General features: G+C 41.9%; 1 protein-coding gene across 3 annotated transcripts in view; it reads right to left on the minus strand.

The window, feature by feature from the left end:
* SLIT3 (slit guidance ligand 3) overlaps positions 1-20,605 on the minus strand; it is a 547,006-nt gene that overhangs the window by 25,185 nt on the left and 501,216 nt on the right. For all 3 annotated transcript variants that reach the window (XM_075102153.1, XM_075102154.1, XM_075102155.1), the window contains 4 exons: positions 16,315-16,408; positions 10,879-11,016; positions 4,150-4,390; positions 1,661-1,791 (listed from right to left, as the gene is read on the minus strand). In XM_075102153.1, coding sequence (XP_074958254.1) covers positions 1,661-1,791; positions 4,150-4,390; positions 10,879-11,016; positions 16,315-16,408 — 604 coding nt within the window. The remainder of the gene's footprint in view (positions 1-1,660; positions 1,792-4,149; positions 4,391-10,878; positions 11,017-16,314; positions 16,409-20,605) is intronic.

Genomic DNA, 20,605 nt, shown 5'->3' on the forward strand with positions numbered 1-20,605 from the left:
TAATCTTTTCCCATCAAGCTCCATGCTAATCCCATTTTGCTCCACTCCTTAAACTAATAAAAGATTAGAGTGACATTTCAGAAAGGGCATCGTATTAAGTAGCTTCTTTCCCAGCTCAACAGATCACACAGTACAAAATGTAGTGAAGAGGCCATTAATCTTATGGTAATGAGGTGTCAGTCTGAATGGAGACCTCCTCCTTGATCAATATGAAGGGCGCAGGAATAATGAGGACACTGCTGCTTGCCATCACTGGCAACTTTGCCAGAAGGCAGCGGATCCATAAAGTGCTGTTGTGATGGTGGCAACAGTTCTTGTCACCACACTGCTCTGCCCTTGACAACTGAGAGCAAGCATCGACGCTGATCTGCCACCCCTGTGCTGGCCACACATAATGAGCTTTTCCCCACGTTCTAATTAGTGGCATAAAACTGTTTAACAACTTCAGCTTTGCCTAACATGAAATCAATTAGGATTAGCAGCCACACACAGAGAAATTTTTCACACCTATCCAGCTGGTGAAAATAACTAATAAACTATTTTCTTCATTCCTACAGTGGACAAGTCATTGCTTGTCCTGCTGACATCCCTGCGTTGGATAATTCCAATTTGCTTTTATAGAGAAAGAATTTTCTCATTTTCTTACACAAGTCACCATTCCCTTAAAGAAAGCTCTGCACAGCTACCATACTCCTGAAAGGCTCAAGTTTTATCAAGTGCTGAGAAAACTTTCCAGAAGAAGTACAAGGGCTGTCCTGGCTAGTGATACTTGGTGGCATCCTTTCACTTGCTCTAATATGATGCTCTTCCTTAAAGAATTAAGTGGGCTGGGAAATCCAGCTCTTCTGCATACACAATGCCATGAAACTGCACCGAACTTGAAAGGGATCCATGTGGTCACAACTGCATGTTTACGCAGAACAAAATGGAGCAACAAGGCTTAAAAATCATCAGAAGGATGTTAATCCAGGGAGAGGGCTGCTAAAGTAACAGTGGAAGGTATGAGCAGCACATCTCTCATCCCTATGGAAACGCCTCTGTGCATGGATTTCTCTTTTACATTTGTTTTTCTTTTTTGTGACTAATGAATAAAAACTCTGGGTTTGGTATCCCCAAAAGTCAAGTGTCTGAAGGTCAAATTGCCCTACAATTTACTGTTGTAATTTGTGCTTTTGCACAGTTGGTGTAGTTGCTACTCATATACTCATATAGGTAAGAGTTCTTCCAAAAATATTCATCCTGTAGAGGAATTCAGCCCTTCTCCTCCTATTTGACGCAGTCGAATCTTACAGTTGCACAGTCACTGTTCTGTCTTGGTACAGTAAATTGATGCTAAATAGCAACATCTGAGAAACTGATTATTTAGAACTATTTCAAGGACAACATTCACCAGAAACTAAATCTTTACAGTAGATGAGAAAACACAGCATTTTTCTGCAATCACAGCAGGACACAGTATCACTCGTATTGACAATAAATGCCAATTTTTAACCATGCAGCCTCTAGCTAAATCTTTACTTTGATTTTATCTAATTACATACATAAAAGAGATACAGTGAAGTAAAATAAAAGGTTTTTCTCCCATGCACATTTCTTAGAAAAATCCTACCTCTCCATCTTTTTTGGAAATCAACCGTCTTGGTAAAGCTTAGCTATTTACCTGTATACTGTGGTAGGTGGAGAATTCAATGTGTCGTAGATGAGCCTCACATGTCCTTGGTACAACTCCAGAGCCAGAGGATCATTGTCTCCTTTGTATAATAAGATGCCATTGTCCTTGTCTGTTGCTACCTGTGAAACATTAATAACCAGGTAGAGGTTGCTTGAGAATGATTAAAAAAGAAATAAACCTATATTAAAAATCAAAACAAAATCATATATGCAATTCAAATATACTTTAATGAGCATATATATGAGCAACAACCATGAGACACAAAAAGGTCTTGGTGACGTTGAGTGAGCTCATACACAAACAGGTCAGCCTCCCACTAGGGGACGGCTCCCTTGCACCAAATGAGAACTAGTTTTCAGAAGGTGAAAGCTGCAATTTATTTGATCCCTGTCAATAAACTACGGCTGTATTTTTGGCAACACATGAATCTATTTCTCAGCTACTACCCTGGCTTGAAGTGGAGTTTTAGAAACTCAACTCTGGCAGTAGGAGTGTGTCACAATTACAAGCAAACAAATTTCAGCAGGCACTGATCTGTTCACAGACTTTTTAAGAACAAAAAGAAGGAAAGAAGGACCTGTCCTATATGCTAGGACATCTAGCATAACCATGAGTTGTTCACTCAATCTGAGTTACTAGCAAGTCATGCTGAGTTCAAATGGGACATTTAAAGAGTCAGGAGGAACAGAGCAGCCCTCATCCCTCTAGCTTTGATGTACATCAAGGGGAAAAAAATCTTGACCACTGAATCAAAAAACAAGGACTCCACCTTCCCAATCTCCAGGTCTCAAATATTGCTATAGTACAACAGAAAAAAAAAAAAAGAGGAGACAAAATGGGATTTTTGGATACAACCTGCCTGTTATTTTCACAGTAGATATTTCTTGAGATATCTTGCTTATTTTTTGTAATGGCTGTTAAGTGGCAAAACTAAACAGTACATTTAAAAATCTGCTTGCATTTATATATATATTTAAATACTATTATTTTGCCCTTAAAAGATATTTTTTTCTTGAATACTTTTTAACAAGATTTCCTCTATCTGTTCTTAATAATCAATGTTGTATTCTAATTGTAATTCACTAGTGATTAATTACTGGATACAAGAATAATATTCAGCCTGGGAAACAAGAAGTGAGAAAGTCAGCTGCATGTGCTTTCTGTAGCAATCAGTTTTATTCTGCAAGCTATGGCTGATGTAACGTGTTTTGTGCACTTAAGAAGACAATGTCCATTTTCAGCTTTAAAGTAGACGTATAGTATTTGGAGCCTTTGGGAGCCCTATTTTAGAGCGCCTATATTTTAGAATCTATTTTGTGATATTAAATAAAAGGGAATTTTGAAGAAAAAATGGAGTTTCAAATATAGATGAATCAGCTTCATTTTCATATGAACTGTACACTAAAGGTATTAAAGCAAAGATAAATATTAATCATGGAAATCTTATTAGAATAAATTTGAAGGAACCACCCTTTAAAAATCTATTCCTAATGTGGCAATTCAGTCCTTTTTTCCCATGCCTGACATTGGTATTTTAATTAAAACCAAATTCCATCAAGAAAGTCTAGAATATGATTTCCAACTGTGGAATACGATCTCTTAAAATTGAGAACATAAATGCAGTAGAATAAACATACAGGAATGATTTTTCTTCTCACATTTTTTTGAAATGTTATCCTTCATTTGCAGGATGAATCTAGCACAGAAATAGTCCAGGTTAACAATCAGTGGCCTAAGAAAGAGATGTATTGTGTCATATCTGTGCTCCACACTTCTCTTCATTAGAAAAAGTATAAAGCTAGAAATTATTCCATTTACTTTGGGATATTGAGGGAAAAAAAAAAGATCAGTTTAATGCCTATTAGATTGTGAATGCAAATAACTTCCAAATAATTTAATTATCATATTGGATTAAGTATCCAAAATACCTTTGATCCAGCACCACAAAGATGACAGTGGTGGTATGGCACCTTTCATATCTATTTTCCATTGCCTTCTGAGCACACCAAATTTAGGTGTAACAACAGGACTGTAACAAAATCCCAGGCTTTTTATCTACTGAATGTGCACAGTAAAAGAGTAAGCAAAATATTGTCTGGAAAGCCCATTTAGAGCAGCCTCTTTTAATACATCTCCTAACATTAAGCACTAATTTCTACAGGATGAAACACAATGCTGTAAATCAGTAAGAACACAGGAGTTTGCTGAATCATGTCTAGTTACACTGCCAGTCTGGGAATAAGAGAGTGGTAAGATTCTGGAGCAGGACATGTATCCTCAAAGGTACAGTGGTGCCTTAGTTGCTCCTTAATGCCTTAATAATTTTAGGGCAGACAACTGGCTCACAAGTTGTCTCTAACTTTGTCAGCATCTTGGCCAATAGACCCTGTTCCTTCAGAATAAAATAATATATACATGTCTGTGTATTATTGCTTAGAAGAGCACTGGGCAGGCAACTGATGCTGTGCATGACATACCTGGAGGGAGATGTTTGCCTGAGGGCGAATCTTGGCTGACGGCAGCTCCACATAGGAATCCTTTCCAACAAAGTTGACTGTGATGAGCTTCTCACACTTCTGCCCAGCAAAGCCAGCAAGGCAGCGGCAGACAGGCTCATGGTGCGCAACGATGCATTGAGCCCCGTTCTGGCACTCGTAGTTATCACATGGGCTTGTCTGGAGCAGAACCATCGGCGGAGGAGTTTCACAGAAAAGTCCACTGTAGAAGGTAAAGGAAAGAAGCAGCAGCCTCAGTTATCACCATTTTTAAAGATGCTGATGTTATCCTACTACTGTGGTACAGTGACTGAGATTCAGCTACCATGCACCCACTTTACTGTGTGAAAGCTATACAGCATAGTGCTGTACAGAAATTCCCACGCTTGGTCTGAACGAGTCAGTTCAAACACTAAAAGCAATTTGTACTGCACTTTGCACTGATTATTTAGCTCTGCAAGGTACAGCAGTCTGTCTAAAATAGCTTTCATCCCACACTGTGCTGTGCAGACGTTCCCAGCAAAAACTGGGAGCCATTTAAACCCAAACCTGAAATTTCCTCACTTGCTCTCCCTGCCATCCAGAAACATGCACCACTCCTCAGCCAAAAATCCCCATGGCTTTGTGACTTGAGTCTACCTCTGCTGGCAGTAAGCAAGGGGAAAATCCTCTAATTTTAGCATTGTTTACAGCCTCCTCACTTGCTTTACTGTATATCAGCATGTGTATCAGCAATAGGTGGGCAACTGCTAAAAAGTCTCAGAAGCACTGATACCACACTATTTGGTGGGCAGCTGCCCTGAATTGGTTGTTTCTAACAGCATCAGAATCATCAACTTTATTTTAGCTGAGTTTGTGGTTGGCAATGTCCTGGATCAGAAAAATGCAAAGGAAAGGAAGATCTCCCAGAATCAACTGAAAACCAAATGCCAGACCTAAGTACCTGTGAACTCAAATCATATTCGGATCTGGGGGAAAGCTCTGTCGTTCTGTTTTAACTATATGAGAAGCTGAGCAAAACCCACATGTAGGAACCTCTGAGGCTTGGGCCACACCTCCCAGGCATACATCTCCCAGGAGCGGTGATGGCTCAGTCCCTAGGCTGCCTTCCTGGATTCAACATGGCTGCACACTTCACAGGTTATTTGCTGGAATAACTCAGCTACACTGAAATATCAACACCAGCATAGAAAGAGCAGGGAAAAGGGAGAAGGTGCAAAAAGCTGCAGTCATCTTTCACAGTGATGTCATGCGTCAGACTGAACTGCAAAAAGTAAATTTAAAACCTCTGCCAGTACACTCACTGGGCCTGTGCAATCAACAGGTACTGCAAAGGGACCAGGCCAGGCTCTCTGGCTGGCCATGGTATGCCCCTGCACCTATACCCCAAATTTCTCATTATAACCACTGTCCAAACCCAACAAACCCTTTTGGTACTGATGAGAGAACATAAACTCTTTGCACCAAGTTCTGTGACTGCTTGAAAATGTGTAGCCAGTAAAATAATGAAAAATTGGTAGTTGGTGAGCAGGGAGTATGCGTCAGGCTGTGCAGCAGGGAAAACTGTGGGGATAGCTGCAGCAAGAGCTGTGGGCTCATGCTCCTGCACCATCTCTCTGTGTTACACAGCGTTCATCAGCACAGGGGCAGAGGGCTTGCCAGGAGAGGATTGTGGCAGACCCATTCATGCAGTGAATAACCCACCAGCCCAGTCCTGGAAAAGTGAAAACTCACTTGTTCCACTAGCAATTTCCTGCCATTCAGGGAGCACTTTGTGGAATAAGAGCACTCCCATAAAAACAAAGCGAAAAAATGCCAAAACCCTCGCTCCTCTCCAGTAAAGCAGGTGAGACTTGGAAGCTCAGCGAATTTCTAGGCAACGTTCCTAGATACAATTAGAATAGAAACCCAAGCCATTACCCTACAGTAAATAGAACTGATACAAGATGTGCAAGAACAGCAAATAAAACAGCCACAACATTCTCAAGACCAGTCTTGCTTACCCACAGAGACAAGAACCTGCTGCCTCTGTATCAGAAGGAAATAGACATGACTGCTCTCCTTTTTACATTTTCTCGTGAAATTTTGCACAGGGTATCACGGCTCTATCTTTAGCGCTGTGCGGAATGAGAGCCCAAGCCTCTCCCTGCCCCTGTTCTCCCAGTGCACACCAACTCTCTGGTCTGCCTCTGGGAAACACAAAAGAGAGAGAAATCCTGAACTGCATCAAAAGCAATGGAGTTGCTCTGCTTTTCTATTACTTCTGAGAGAAGAGGAGACACAGGGTTTTAGATTACTATTTTTACAAAAGGCAAACTTGAAGAATGCCTTGAAAGATGCAAACATTTGGGATTTGCACCTAGGAGAAGGCCAGAGAAGCTCTCCTTGCCCCACACAACATAGAATACCCTAACCAGCTTCCTAATTTGGCCCAAATCTGTTTGTTGGCCTTGTATGTGGTGATGTGGGTATAGCAAAAAAAAGTCTGTTACACAGGAATAAGCCTGAGGAAGGTGAAAAACACTGCTGGGGATTTCCAAGGCCTAAAGCACAGTGTTGCGCTGGCCTCTCGCCGCTGCCCCATCCATGTGCACGCCCTGCAGGGACGGTCCCGCTCCAGCCCTGGTGTCACTCAGGGTTGGCTGTGCTTGTGTACACAAACGTTGTATGTTTCCTTCTCAGCCAGAACCACCTCTTGCTACTTTTCAGAATAAGTTGCATTTCAACACTTTTCTCATTACATTGCCCTAAACTTCCTTTATGCACCACAAGGATGGAGTGATGTTTCACAGCCAGCCTCCCCATGCCCATCCCATCGCTACCTCGCTTCTCTAAGGGGCAGGGATCTATGGTTAACAGGGACCCCTTATCTCCCCTCACTGCCTGGGTGACAGTGTTGTAAGTGGGCACAGTCATAGGCTGCTAATACTTTCAGCAAAGGGTTTGGGGGGGGAGCAAACCACTCCCCATCAGCCAAATGGTTAATATCCTCTATCAGAATAGTATACTCTTGCATAGGGACAAGCCAATCTATCCTTTAGGCACATGTATCTCAAAAGTGTAATCTGGAAGGCAATACTGCTGGCAATCAATAAACCCTATTTACTTTGCTCCAAGGAGTATTTGGAGGAGACTTACAGGGTCAGTACAGTGTTCAGCCTGCTGTGGGCAGCAGTGGAAACGGGAGCATGGCAGGCAGTACGGTATGGGGGAATAACTGCATATGGGAAATAATTGTCTTTGCTCAGCCTGATATGTTTCTTAAAGTAAATTTGTTCCTGGGAACATTTCTTTGTGAATACACCTACACTATGAATTAGTTATAGACTAAGAAACTTTTCCTTCCTGAGACCCTTTGCCGCAGCCAGCCTGATGTTAAGTGTAGTTGTTTTCCAGAGGTGATTAGCAGAAAGGAACACTGCTAACCCAGCCCACTCGCTTTGTTTTATCCAATGCCAATCATTTTGTTTTGTCTGTTACTGAGAACTAGAAAGCAGAAGGAAAGACAGTGTATATAATTGTAATTTCATGGAAGTTAAAAATAATAATAATAAAAAATCCATGCAACCCGCAACAGCCTCCACTAACAGAAAGCAAATGTTGCAAGAAGCCAGCGTGTCTGTGCTTGGTGGCGCTCTGAAAGACTCCCTGAGCTCCCAGTACAGCTCCTGCACAACCCTCCCTTGCTGTGAAACCCCTTCGGTGGGTGGCTTTACAAGTGCAGCTGCCCTGCTACTGGCATCTAGAAGATATATTAGCAACAATCTCTGTCAAGGCCTTTTCTTCTTTATTTTAAAATACTGAAAAATATATATTTTTAGAAATAATTAATACTATTTACTTCCCCAGCAGTGGAATGTGGAGCACAGCCTGACTTGCATAGCTTGGCAGTCCATTATGCCTGGTACGGTCTCATTTATTTAAATAATCACTGCTGAGTTTCTTGCAGCAAACTATCCCAGTGGGGAACTCTGAAGCATCTACACAATGGAGGAACAGTGCTTTCTATCAAGCTCAGCAGCCTTAATGTGTGCTTCCCCACTCCAGCAACATTTATCAGGACAGCACTACTGTGAGGCTGATTGCTAGAGGGAAGGTTTGGTAAGTTAGGTTTTATCCAATGGGGTTCACAAATTCCTAAAAATGCTTTCATCTGCAGGGGTAAACGAATGTTATTTTGGGAAGAAAACACCGAAAACTTTTCAGGAAGAAAGCATTATGTAATTGCAAAAGATTGCTGAGTGATAAGGAAAGGTGCTGCGTGGAGCACAACTATGCGTGAACAGTGAATAGGAAATGCTAAGATGGGAAAATAGGAGCGTGCACATTGGTACTATTGCTTTTTGGGGCTGCCATCAGAGGTGCGTCATTGTGCATATGAGGCCCTACATTGTTAAGAATTACTGAAGTGCCATTTGTTCAGCCATGCGAGGATGTTAAGTTTTAACATCCTTATTAGTATGTGGCTCCAAGTGGCTTGGACGTACAGCATAGTGACAGCCATAAAATTGTTATAGGTCTGTGCATTTATTACAACAGCATAAGCTCCAGATAACTGGGAGGTCACTCTGCAAACTCAGTGCTGGGAAATGACTCCTGATACTTAGCCAAAAATCTTTATTAATCATCACCTTAGGTCTCCTAGTAACCTTTGTCAGACCACCCCTTGTGTTTCTTCCTTTTCATCAACACGTGCAGTCTTCAAATACTTGCAAAGTTATCTCCTCGCCACACAGCCCAGCGCCTGAGGCACGCTTTGTGAACAGTTGAGTCTACAACCCTGAACATCAGAAGCCTGAACTCTGTCAATCAACATCTTTGTAATTGCAATCTTAAGGGGGGGGGGGAAATCAGAACCCCCTTCAGAGCAGCAGGCCTTTAAACCACAAAAGGCTGGAGTCATGGAAAGAATAATGAGCAGATCGTATTTTGTTAGCAGAATTTTAATCCTGAAATCAAACAAGATCAGGGACTATTCTGCATGGAGAACACAAGGGGCTTCAGCTTGCTCTCTGCCTTGGCAGAGAGAGCCTGTTAGTGCCCACTGCAATGTTTTGCTCCTAAAAGACCCTTGCTCCCTTGCATCTTGTAGGGGAGATTTAGGGAGGTGGCATGGACTAGTGCAAAAAAAAAAAAAAAAAAAAAGAAAGCAAGCAGGAGACCTCAGGTATAATCCTGGCTCTGCTGTCGATAGGCAGCCCAAGTCTACCTTGGGCTATGAAGTGCTGTCTAAGCTAGTAGTTGAGTGTTGGAGCTGTGTGTAGCAAGATGTTTCCTCTTCCTGGAGGACATGTAGTGGAATGAGACCCCCTCATTTGAGCAAGCGAGCAGGCTGGGCTGTTCCAGTTTCTGCTCTTGAAGTCCCTGCTGTGAGATCAGCCAACACGGGGCACTGCCCAAATTGCCAGTAGAGCTGCTTGGTACACAGGAAGGGACCCAGGACAGTCTTCTACATACCCCTGCTGCTCCACTCAACTGTGTCACAACTCAAAACATCTCTGCCAAACACTGTGACACGGCCTTCCTAGGAGAAAAACCCTCACATTCATCACTGCCTAGTACTGACATGCCTTAAAAATCAGAGGACCTGAAGCAGTTGTCTCCCAGTCACTACATCTGATGACAGGCTCAAGTTACCCTTGACTCCAGATATGGCTTTGCAATCCCATTTCTCAACTCTAACAATTAGATAACATTGAGCATTTACAATTCCACCGTGGGACAGTCACTTGTTATCCTTGCCAGTCACCAGTCTGCAAGATCCCTAAGGTCATCAAAGGGATTGAAGCAGAGATTGTAACATGGAGAAAAGGGTATAAATTTGAAATTCAGAGGATGCCTGATATCCTGTGAAACCATGGGCTGACATCGTGTTATATATCAATGCCTATTCAGGGAATTCTGTCTGCTTTGCAATAAAAATGTGTGTTGAGAGGGAAAAAAACCCAAACAAAACCAGCAAGGATGAAAGCAAGAACAATGAAAACAGTTGTACGTACAAAGCAGAGAAAATTATTTAGAAGTGTTCATGCAATTTCTGCTTTGTCAAGACGGATCTTTTCAGGCACTCCTTTTTGTCTCATGTGTGTATTTCAAACACAGAAAAGGTTTGGCTGGAAGGAATCCAGTAGTCAGCCTCAGGCAATGATTAGTGAATGCATTTGGAACAGCACACTTATCTTTGACAGACAGAGAGATTTCCAGGAGTCAGATATATTGGCAGCTGTCAGAATCAGAGACTGGAAATTTACAGTCCAAATTGTAGTGAGCCCATCCACCAACAGGCAGAGAGATACTGGCAGAAAATCTTCAGACTCCTGTTTTCTTGCAGCCAGGTTTGAGGGCTCACAATGTAATTTCATTATCCTGTGCTCATTCTCGTGCGTGCAGAGTTATCTCCATATTTGTGAGTGTATTACCTGGTGTTTTACCAGGAAAGGCTGGGCAGGCAGGCAGGCAAACTAACATGGCACTGCACAAAAGGCAAACTGCTATTTTCAAAGCAGGAATCATCAATCCCCTGTATTCAGTTAACTCATTAAGACCTACATCATCTACAAGATTTGAAGCACTGAGCCATCCATTCACGTAGGAATGATAGATCGATACCATATCTAGAGGCTGCTTAGCTCTGAGGATAAAATCAATTAAAGAAAGTGCCCCAACACTATGTCAGAAGACAGTCTGGGGGAGAAGCTGACTCTCACGTACCTGAAACCCTGAGGACAGACGCAGGTGTAGCCATTGACTGCATCTATGCAGACAGCTCCATGGCGACACTTATGGCCCACACAGTCATCATCATCTATTTCACAGTGTTTTCCACTGTAACCCGGCAAGCACTCACATCTGAAATACAAGATTGCTGTTAATAGCTTGTTTTAACATTCAAACATTCACAACAATAGCACACACAGGCAGCCTAGCACCAATCTGATTTGAGATGGAAAGGTGTTAGCAATTATTCTTGGAAACATCAAGCACAATTCCTGCCATCAGAAATGCTCAAGTCTCTCCTGTCTGTCTGCAGCTGAGGTTCTGCAATCTGCTTAAATTCAAGCCAAGCAAAGCAATACCATACTACTGCTTTTCCTCAGCCAAGTCTGTGGAGAAGGGTGACTATAGTGGTCTCCCAATTATGCTAAATGTGGCAACATCTTCCCTAACCTTACAGACTCAAAGGAATTGCAATATTCCACAAGAGCAGTTGCTCTGATGTCTCAGACTATGATTTTGCCAGTGTCTGCACACTGATGAGTGTCAGAGGTCGGCCCTGTGCAGCTACACAGAGCACAGTAAGGTTCCTCCTTCCAAATGGAAGTAATCTGTAAGCAAGCCGTAAAACTCAGCACATTTAAAGAAAAAGAGTTTTGAATCCACCACCTGTTTGTCATTCACTAGCAAGGCACAGCAAATGTTGCTGCAACTACAGGAAGTTGTCTTTGAAGCCTGTTCTTTCCTGTGGTGACACTCAGGTGAAGCATGTACCTGCTGCTATGGGGGAACACCATTCATAGGAGCAACACAATGGGATGCACCCATACCTGCAGACATTGGCTTTTTTAGATTTTATTTTATTTTATTCTCAAGTTTGTTGTACGAAGGCTGCATCAGCATTTCTATTATAAGCCTTGCAGAAGTTTATAACCTGACAATAGAAAATGCATCCCAAAGTCTCTGACTTGAAACAGGTCTTTTGGGATTGCTAAACAGCCTTTTTTTGAGTCTATAGCGTAGACAATGTACAGTCATGAACATGCTTTAGTCCATAAAAAATGTTTTACTCCTCCCAGCTGGATGTTACTGCACATCTGGAAAACAAAAGGCATATTACTTAAAACAAAACAAGGGAAGAACTACAGTTAACTTCAGCAATATAAAAAAGAAGCCTGTGCTCTTGCTGGAGCCCCTTGTTTTGACACAGCATGCTTGCCACCAAGAGCTGGAAGTGGAGGCACAACACAAAATCAAGGGAGGCGGCATCAGGCAAGAAACTACTGCTCCACCAACCTATTCTGCTGGCCTCCTCCTCCTCCCCCGTCAGCAGCTGGTGGGGGTAAATGCAGGAAGAAGCACCTTATGGAAAACCTCTTCAGAGGAACTACACACATGGGAGCCGATGAGGAAAGCTATTTCCACCTTCCAGGCAGCAGTAATTGTGCTGAATTTGGTTCCAAGTGACTATGTGTTTTGGCTCCTGGCCTCTCCCCAGCTCATCAGTGCAAGGCAGTGAGTTGGGGGAAAGTTGCCGGAGTGCAACGGTGGGTCCTGTGTTTGCTAATGACCGCTGAATGGCTACCACAGCATCAGGACTTCAGCAACCATCTAGCTGAAGCACTGAGAAGAATGTGACTGGTTAAAAAAGGAGGAAATTAACCTGCAGGATGGATAACGTTATGTAGTTGCATATACTTTCTTTCTCCATCCTCCCTACAGGAGAGGCCCCCATCACGACCCTCTGCAGCCATAGGATGGTTGGTGTTCCAGCTCTGCATGCCTGATTTGCTTTTTTACACCCTGGTGGCTCAGGGAATACTGGGATTAACATAACGGAGATGACAAAACAGGGCAAAAAGTGTTCCTTCCCCAAACCGTAAGAAGCGGGCAACATTTTTTGGCAACATTTTAGTCACACCTGCAAGCAAATGTCAATCAAAAGACTTTGTGGGGGGAATTGGCAGCATTTAATCCTGTTGCTTTTCATTGATCCCTGCAGTCCTAATATAATGTGATGTAATAATGAACGATGTGCAGTTCCTTATTCACGGCTGCCATGCATCAATTTTATGATGTGTATTGGCTATCTCAGTAATGACAGAACCACCACTTTTCTCTGCAGGGCTGCATTAAATCAGCATTTTAAGCTGTCAGGTAATAATTCCAAGCTTTAGAATAATAAAGTATATTTATAACATGCTCCAACATCAATACAGTGAATGGAAAAATATGCTCTTTTCCTGAAGTTATTTTTTTAGAAGTCATCTCATTGTGTTAAATGGTATTTTTATTTATTTTTGTTTTTGTTTTCTGGCATACAGAAAGCTACTCTTCTTCTATAGTAACAGCATAGTAAAGATGTGAAGTCTGGAAGTGAGGAAAGCCACCTGCAATTCTAGCTTAGACGGCGAAGAGCTCTGTGCAGCCAAGCACACACTGAAATAGTCCAGTTTGCTTCCAGGCTTGGCTTTCCCTTTAGAAACATGGAATTCCTTTTGGGTCAGTCATCTCTGAACTCTTAGTGTGTCACATCTAGGCCAAAGCTACCAAAAATGCATGCCTGGAGTGTAGCAGGTGAGAAACAGCCACGAGTGCCTCACCCAGCCTCCTCCTAGAAACCCAAAGTCTCCCCCCACAGGGAACAATGGCACATTAGCTCCATCCCTATCCCACATAGTGCCAGCAAGTGACTGAGTATCAGTAAAAGTATGATGAAGTAAAGGAGGAGGCAAAGAAACTTTCAAATTCAAATCCTGGTAAGAAAGTAATTTATGTGATTAGATCAGTTATCTCATTTCCCAGCGACCATCTGACATGAGTATGAAAACCTGTTTTCTGCTACAGCCTTGTAGTGATGGCATCATTCCCAGTATCAGACAGAGCCTAAAAACACGTCTAGTGGTATTTAAAATGTTGGCCTATCCAACAGGACTTGCATCTGCATGCACTCAATGTCTATTGTATTAAAGCCATGAATCATGGCTTCTATTGCAGGGCCAGAATGGAATTTCCCTCCCCATATCAATAAATAACTTGGCTTCCTATTTATTTTTCCTGTCTTAGTCATAATTTTCTCCCTCTGCAGAGTTGCAGACCAACTAGAGCTGAAGGCAGGACAGACAGACTGGCTGGTGTCCTTGCTGCTATGATATTCCTCACTGGTGTGTCCTACTCACATGCCCAGGGCACAAACCTGACAAGTGGATGGTCAGCTCAGGAACAAGCCATTAATATTCCCTGCCTCTGTAAGTGGCGCAGGGGACTGATGCATCAGCCTGACTCACTCTGCATGTGGCATTATACTGCACCATTACGTGCTAAATGTATGGCATATCACAGGTCAGGGGATCAAACTGCTCAAGGGATCAGCAACAGCACAGGACCAGAGGTGGTTGTTTTCAGTGAGACCCAGCAGCAACCACACATCACTGCAAAAGCTGCTGAGGTGTATCAGCCCATTTCTGAATGGTTTGGTGTAAGTAAAGTTTGAAAGGAAAAGCAATACTTGGAGACAAATCTATGTTCAAGGTGGGGCAGGGTCCTTCACCTGTCAAGTCTGGCCTGTTAGAAAGCAAAATGGGACAAAAAATGTAAAGAAATTCTGGATTTTTGTGATGAATAGTGGGAAGAATAATACAACAAACAGTAGTAGAAAATACTTACAAGTAATTATTTAGGCTTCCCGCAAGGGTTAACAGCCCCATTGTGAAGAACACTTTTCTAGCAAGCAAGCAAGCAAAAGTGTCTTATTTACTCAAATTATTTGGGTGGCAGGTATGAAAATGCTTCCAGCAAGGGTAAAACCATTCAGGACCACAGCTGTCTCCATCCCTTCATACATCTAGCAACATAAAGTAACGTGAGTTACAAGCCTTTACCTCGTAATATGATGTAGCTACTGGATTAGATGAATGATGAATTAAGTAGGAATGAAAGCTGGGAAGAACACCAGGGACTATTTACGTACCAGTACACACCTCCTTATCCAGTCCCTGTGCATTATTTCAGGAACTGTCCTAATCATTTAAGTTTCACCTTCCTCAAGTGTTGGAAACATTTCTGTCTGGACGTTTTTCACCCAAAACAAAGGCTTGAGTTGTGCAAGCTGACTGTCTAGCATAGATTCAGCTGCCTTCTAGATAGCCAGCATCTCTAGAATTTTTGTTCGCTTCCTTTGAACTGTCCTGAAATGTTCTGTGTACTATTTTACGCTACTCTGACATGATGGTTGCTTTACAGGACACAATCTGACACCAACTGCAAGTTACCAGGAAGACCAAAGAGTGCTACCACCTCTCCCCTGTGATGTGCTGGGTGAGGGCGTCCCTCATCAAAATGCCAGCCCTCCTGCCCGGGAGGGAATCAGTGAGTCCCCGGGATTGCACCACAGCTGTGAAAACAGCCCTGGATGCAGCTCACACTGCACTGAACACCCTTGAATTTGTTGTCCTTTCTTACATCTTTGATTCAAAGATCTTTTCTTGACAAGCTTTCCATAGAGCTTGACTTTTCAATTGACTGTCTCTATTTGCTAAATTGCTTTGAAATTCTCTGTTCAGACAAGTGATGAATGCTGCTACTATGCACCTCTCAAAACACCCTAACCCTCAAATCTCCAGATGTTTTACTGACATTTAAAACATGAAGCTTTACTTTGCCCCTGTGAAAGAGTCAGTGTCGTTTCCAATATGCAAATGCAAATGCAAACACAGAAGACTTCACAAAACCTGACATGAGCCAAGCGAGGCTCGCCTCTTGAGTCAATAGAAGAAGGCGGCTCCCAAGTTAGAGCTGTCCAGTTCAGCTGTTTTCTGCTGTGGCCCAGGTGAGGAAGTGTGGGGAGAGAAGCCCCACTGTAGTCAAGGCTGGCCTTTGCCAGTGCACCCCAAGACTGCCAGCCATCCTGGAAGACAACAGCTGAAGTGGGAATACAACAGAAAACTCCTGACCTGCAGCTTTATGCTCTGGCCACAAATTAATCTTTCCCTTCCTAGTAGTGAGAATGGATTTTAAACACTGAGCCAGCATGGGCTAAGGAGAGCTGAATTGCAGCTGTTAAGGCTCCTGTTATGCTGCTTGAATTGATGGATGGCCTCAGGAACACAAGGAATCTGTCCTTAGTTTCAGAGGCAGGATAAGATACTTTGCAGTAACTGTTCCAGAAGTACTCCTTTTGCCATGCTCTGTTCCAGAATAATTCCTCTGCTCTAGGGGTACATCTATTATTTTAAAGAAAACTACAGAAAGCTAGAAAAGTGTGTACGGTTGCATTAAAATTAAACTGTGACATGGTCTGAAGTATGTATAGTCTTCCACTATTTGCATTAATTTTGGTGGGTTTTACCCCAAACTCATTGCCAGTTCAACCCTAAGTCAAGCCAATGGATGGATCTGCCCAGTGTGTGGAGACCAATAGACACATACGCTTACCTGGTTCCTTTGTCAAGAGGAAGACATTTGGCATCATGTTGGCATGGATTTAGATCAGGAACACAGTGGTTAATCACCTCATCGCACAGTTCACCTGAGGCAAAAGAAAACAATAAAGCTGTAACATAACTTGGACAGTCCTGAAGCAGCTTCAAACATGATGTTCAGGGATGACAAATCTCCCTAAATGGTGACAGCTCAGTAGTTCAGCAGGAAGCGACAATATTGCTTGTGAGGGCATGTGAGACTTCATCAAATTGGGCTCCTTTGACCCACAGTGACTGTACTGTTTCTATCACATGAATTTGAAAGGCTGATATAAAAAGTACTGACATATAAACCCCACTTGGAGACAGACTAAGGATCAAATGGGCAGTTCCTGACCCAGAACCTCTTATATCAAAGCAAGAAAGTGACACAAAAGTGAAGTTGCTCATTAGACCGTAACATTTTCACATGGAAACATATTTTAGCCATAGTTAATACTCTGCCAAAGGAGCTGATTGGACGTCATTCTGGAAAAGAACAACAACCCACAAATCCTCCCCCCAGAACCTCTGCAACTCTCAATAATAGGAACCAGCTTTAGGACTGCATGTGATTATAAAACATTCATTATTTATAAGAAAAGTACTAGCTCTATTGTGCTCACAGGAGATGATGTCTTTTCAGAAAAAAAAACCATCACATGTAAGATCAGCTCAGCTCTTTCTAGGTACGGTGTGTTACATGCCATGCACCTCCCTGGATTTGTATAAATTTTAATAATTAATAGTTCTAGAATGTTTAAACCCAGATAGTTTATTTAAATACCACCCTTCTCTGAGTCCTAAATTAGGTCACACTTCAGTACCCCAGGATTTGAGATCCAGCCAAAGACCACAGAAATTTTTGCCTTCCCAAGAAACCACCAGAAACCTACCCCACACCTCCCAAAGCCTTGCAGAAAAAGCAAAGGTCAGGTACTCTCAACACAGAACCCCCCAACAGCTACACTCCCAAAGTCCCCTATGCAGCTATATAAGAAGACCACAGATGCAGGTTTTCAAGGTTATGCATATTTTGTGTGCCCATACACAATACATACTACCACATGAGCAACAAGCCATGTGGATAGCATGCAAAAAGGGATAACGTGGGAGGCACTGTTGGGCTGGCAATGTCTTGGGAGAAACTCCATTTTCAAAAATCCTTACATTTCTAACTCTAGTGACTATGGAGGAACACTTGAAAACACAAGCCAAGCAAACGACAAAGATCAAAATTCAGATGCAAAATGCAAATCAGAAAAGTTCATCTTTTAATCAGTCTTGTGATCTCACAGGGATGACTGAGAGCACAATTTTGAGGATGACTCTGGTGGTGACAGGTATGGTTTAAGTTGTTAACACCCCCAGCTTACTCCTTCGGGTGATTTCTCCCACATCTCCAGCCTCCCTATAGTACAAGCTACGTAGCTCTTCATTTGACTTTTCATATTAGAATGGAAGTATAATATGTATTTGCAAAAATTACTAAATTTTGTTTGTTTGTTTCGAACATGGAACATCTAATATATCTGGTTTTGAGAGTTGTCAAGCATAAGTGAGAAAGTAGAGCAAGAATACAAGCCCGGGAGGCATGAGCGAGGGTATTACCATAAATCCATAAAATAAATAAATAAATTACTATAAATCCTGCATTCATGTGCCATATGTACCCTCATGACTTTAAGTGGGCTGGGTTTGGCAATACCGAAGAAGTCTGGCATGGCAATCTGCACTGGACAGTTTATTTTTCATAGCATCAGTTATAAGACAACCAATTCCATCTGGAGTCAAGGAATCCCAGGAAGACACCACTATTAAATACTACCAAGTCTTTTTACAGCCCTGGACAAACCTTGGGCGAATGTAACGAATGTATCCAGCTGAGGGAGGGGGACACGCCAATGAAATTGAATACTGCAAATCCACGGGAACCAGGGAAACATTGTTCACTGGGCTTGAGGTTTGCCATTGTACTTTGTTACTCCTCAAAGGCAGCTAGAGACATTCAAGTCTTAGAAATATGAACACAGCTGTCATTGGGGACAGCTATTAACACATTTTTGAGGTGGCAGAGCTGGAGATATGTCTGCTTACTGAGCAATCCCCAAATCCACAGCCCACCAACCCTCCCAAATACTAACAAGCAAAGCGACTCGCTCAGCCTTTGGGCAGACATGAACATGAGCAGGTCAGAACTTGCTACGATACCTGGACAACTGCCAGCTCGTTGTCTTGGTACTTCTCATGCCCCTTGTGGGCTATGAATCTTATGTGAAAATAAACATAAAAAAAGTAACTAGCTGGTGACATTAAAAGAACTCAATGATCTAAAGCTGGAAATATTTTTGGAAGACCATTTACTAACTGAATACAGTGTGGATAGATGCCTTCAACTATCCTTTCACTAAAAATGGTCAACACATACTTTTGAAGTTTATATTTCTTTTTGTTTTTTGTTTTGAAGAAAAGGAAACAGGCTTTAAAAAAATAAGAACAGTTTCATAAACTCTCAAAGGAAATTATAATTCTTCTTAAAGTATTCTTCTCAACAGTTTTGACAAGTGCTTAGAGATCCAGTAAAAATCTCCCCAAATGTCAAATATTATGACTCACTGTGTCATTCTGAAGGCACCACTATCAAAATGTGGGAGAATTCTAGGCTAGGTACCAAACATAGCATCCAAAAAAATTTACCATTTTTCATGCATAACTTGGAACATTAAAGGATCCTTCCTGTTATTTTTCCTATCTATCACTCATTAGGGAGCTCACTTGGGAATGCCTTGCAACTAGAGCAGCCTCATCTCAGGAAGAAAATTCTTCTTGATACATTATTTCAGGCTCCACCAATGTTCACTAGATGTTGCAGAAAGCATGCCAGGGAAATAAAACACTTTCTGAAAAGCAAAACCCAAGGCACCAGCTACACAAAGACTTCCTCATATTTTATTCACTCAGAAAATATCTGGGCCAAAAAATCTGCCCTCAGACCTGAGAGTGCAATATTCATTGGCTGCTTTAATGTCAGTATCAAAGGAAAAATCTGATCCTTTTTTTTTTTTTGGAGTGACACAGGGCTGCTTCTCTGTGCAGCAATTAAAGGTCTAGTCCAAATTTCTCATTGGATAGCTATGTGAACCTAAAAAAACCCTGGATGTTAATCTTGGGCCAACTTCTAGCAGCACTGGTTCTCTTTGTGGAAGACATTTGATCATGCTAAAACAACAGAAAACTTCAGCGTAATGCTTTCCCAAATGTAGAAAATAATCCAACCTCCCATTTTCCTCTCTCCTATGTATTCTCAATCAGAGCTCCAATTTGGGTACATATGTGTTTCTGAAGTGCGTATATAAAAGACAGGAAAATGACAACTGTATTTCATTTCTAATCAGTTAAGCAAATTTTTTCATCCCAAATAATGTTTTTTTGTTTCGTCAAGCCACACTTACCCTCTTTCATCAAAGCTGAAGAGACTAGATCAACATGCAAAGCACCCCAGTGGAGAACAGATTAAGACTATATCAGATTTACAAGAGGAAAAGCACTTATGCCATCTGATTTTACTTTTCATAGTAGCCTGAGGTATTAGGTCACTAACGTTCTATGGTCTGTAGACTGAGGTATGATACAAAGAGGGTGGCGTTATAAAGATAGGCATATCCTCAGCTGTATGGGCACTGCATTTCAAAATTCTTAAGGCTGGTAGTAATGTGCTGGTACTTCGTGCTTATTTAGGAGAAGCAAGCGTTAGACAGATGAAGGAAGCAGTCCAATCTGCTACAAAAAATGGAACTTTCTATTTAGAACCAAGTTATACTAACAGGTGGAACACTAACAGGCGGACCTCCCATTGCTGCTCATATGTTTTTAAAAAAGAAAAAAAAAAGAGAGAGAGAATGAACAATAAATCCCAAAACAATACAAAAGGTTACTTTGCCCCTTTGAAACTACTTTCCTTGTCCCCTTCACCAGCATTTCTTGTTGCTTTTCAAAAAAAGCACATCAAAACATTTTTTTTATCTCATGCAACATTTTCCTGGTCTAAATTTTTCAGCAAAATCATGAATTTCATGGGGCTTTCCACATTCACTTTTCACAGGGCTCACTGCTTATGAAGAGCTGCCAAGAAACAGTCTTAGGCTTCTCTGTAGCCTTCCACACGTCTCAGAATGAAGCCAAACAACCACAGAGTAATAAAGATGACTTTTACACACAGTTTAATAATAATCTTTCTTTTTTTCCCATTCTGTGCTGTCATGAGA

The sequence above is a fragment of the Phalacrocorax aristotelis genome, chromosome 8, assembly GCF_949628215.1.
Source record: "Phalacrocorax aristotelis chromosome 8, bGulAri2.1, whole genome shotgun sequence".
Taxonomy (NCBI): domain Eukaryota; kingdom Metazoa; phylum Chordata; class Aves; order Suliformes; family Phalacrocoracidae; genus Phalacrocorax; species Phalacrocorax aristotelis.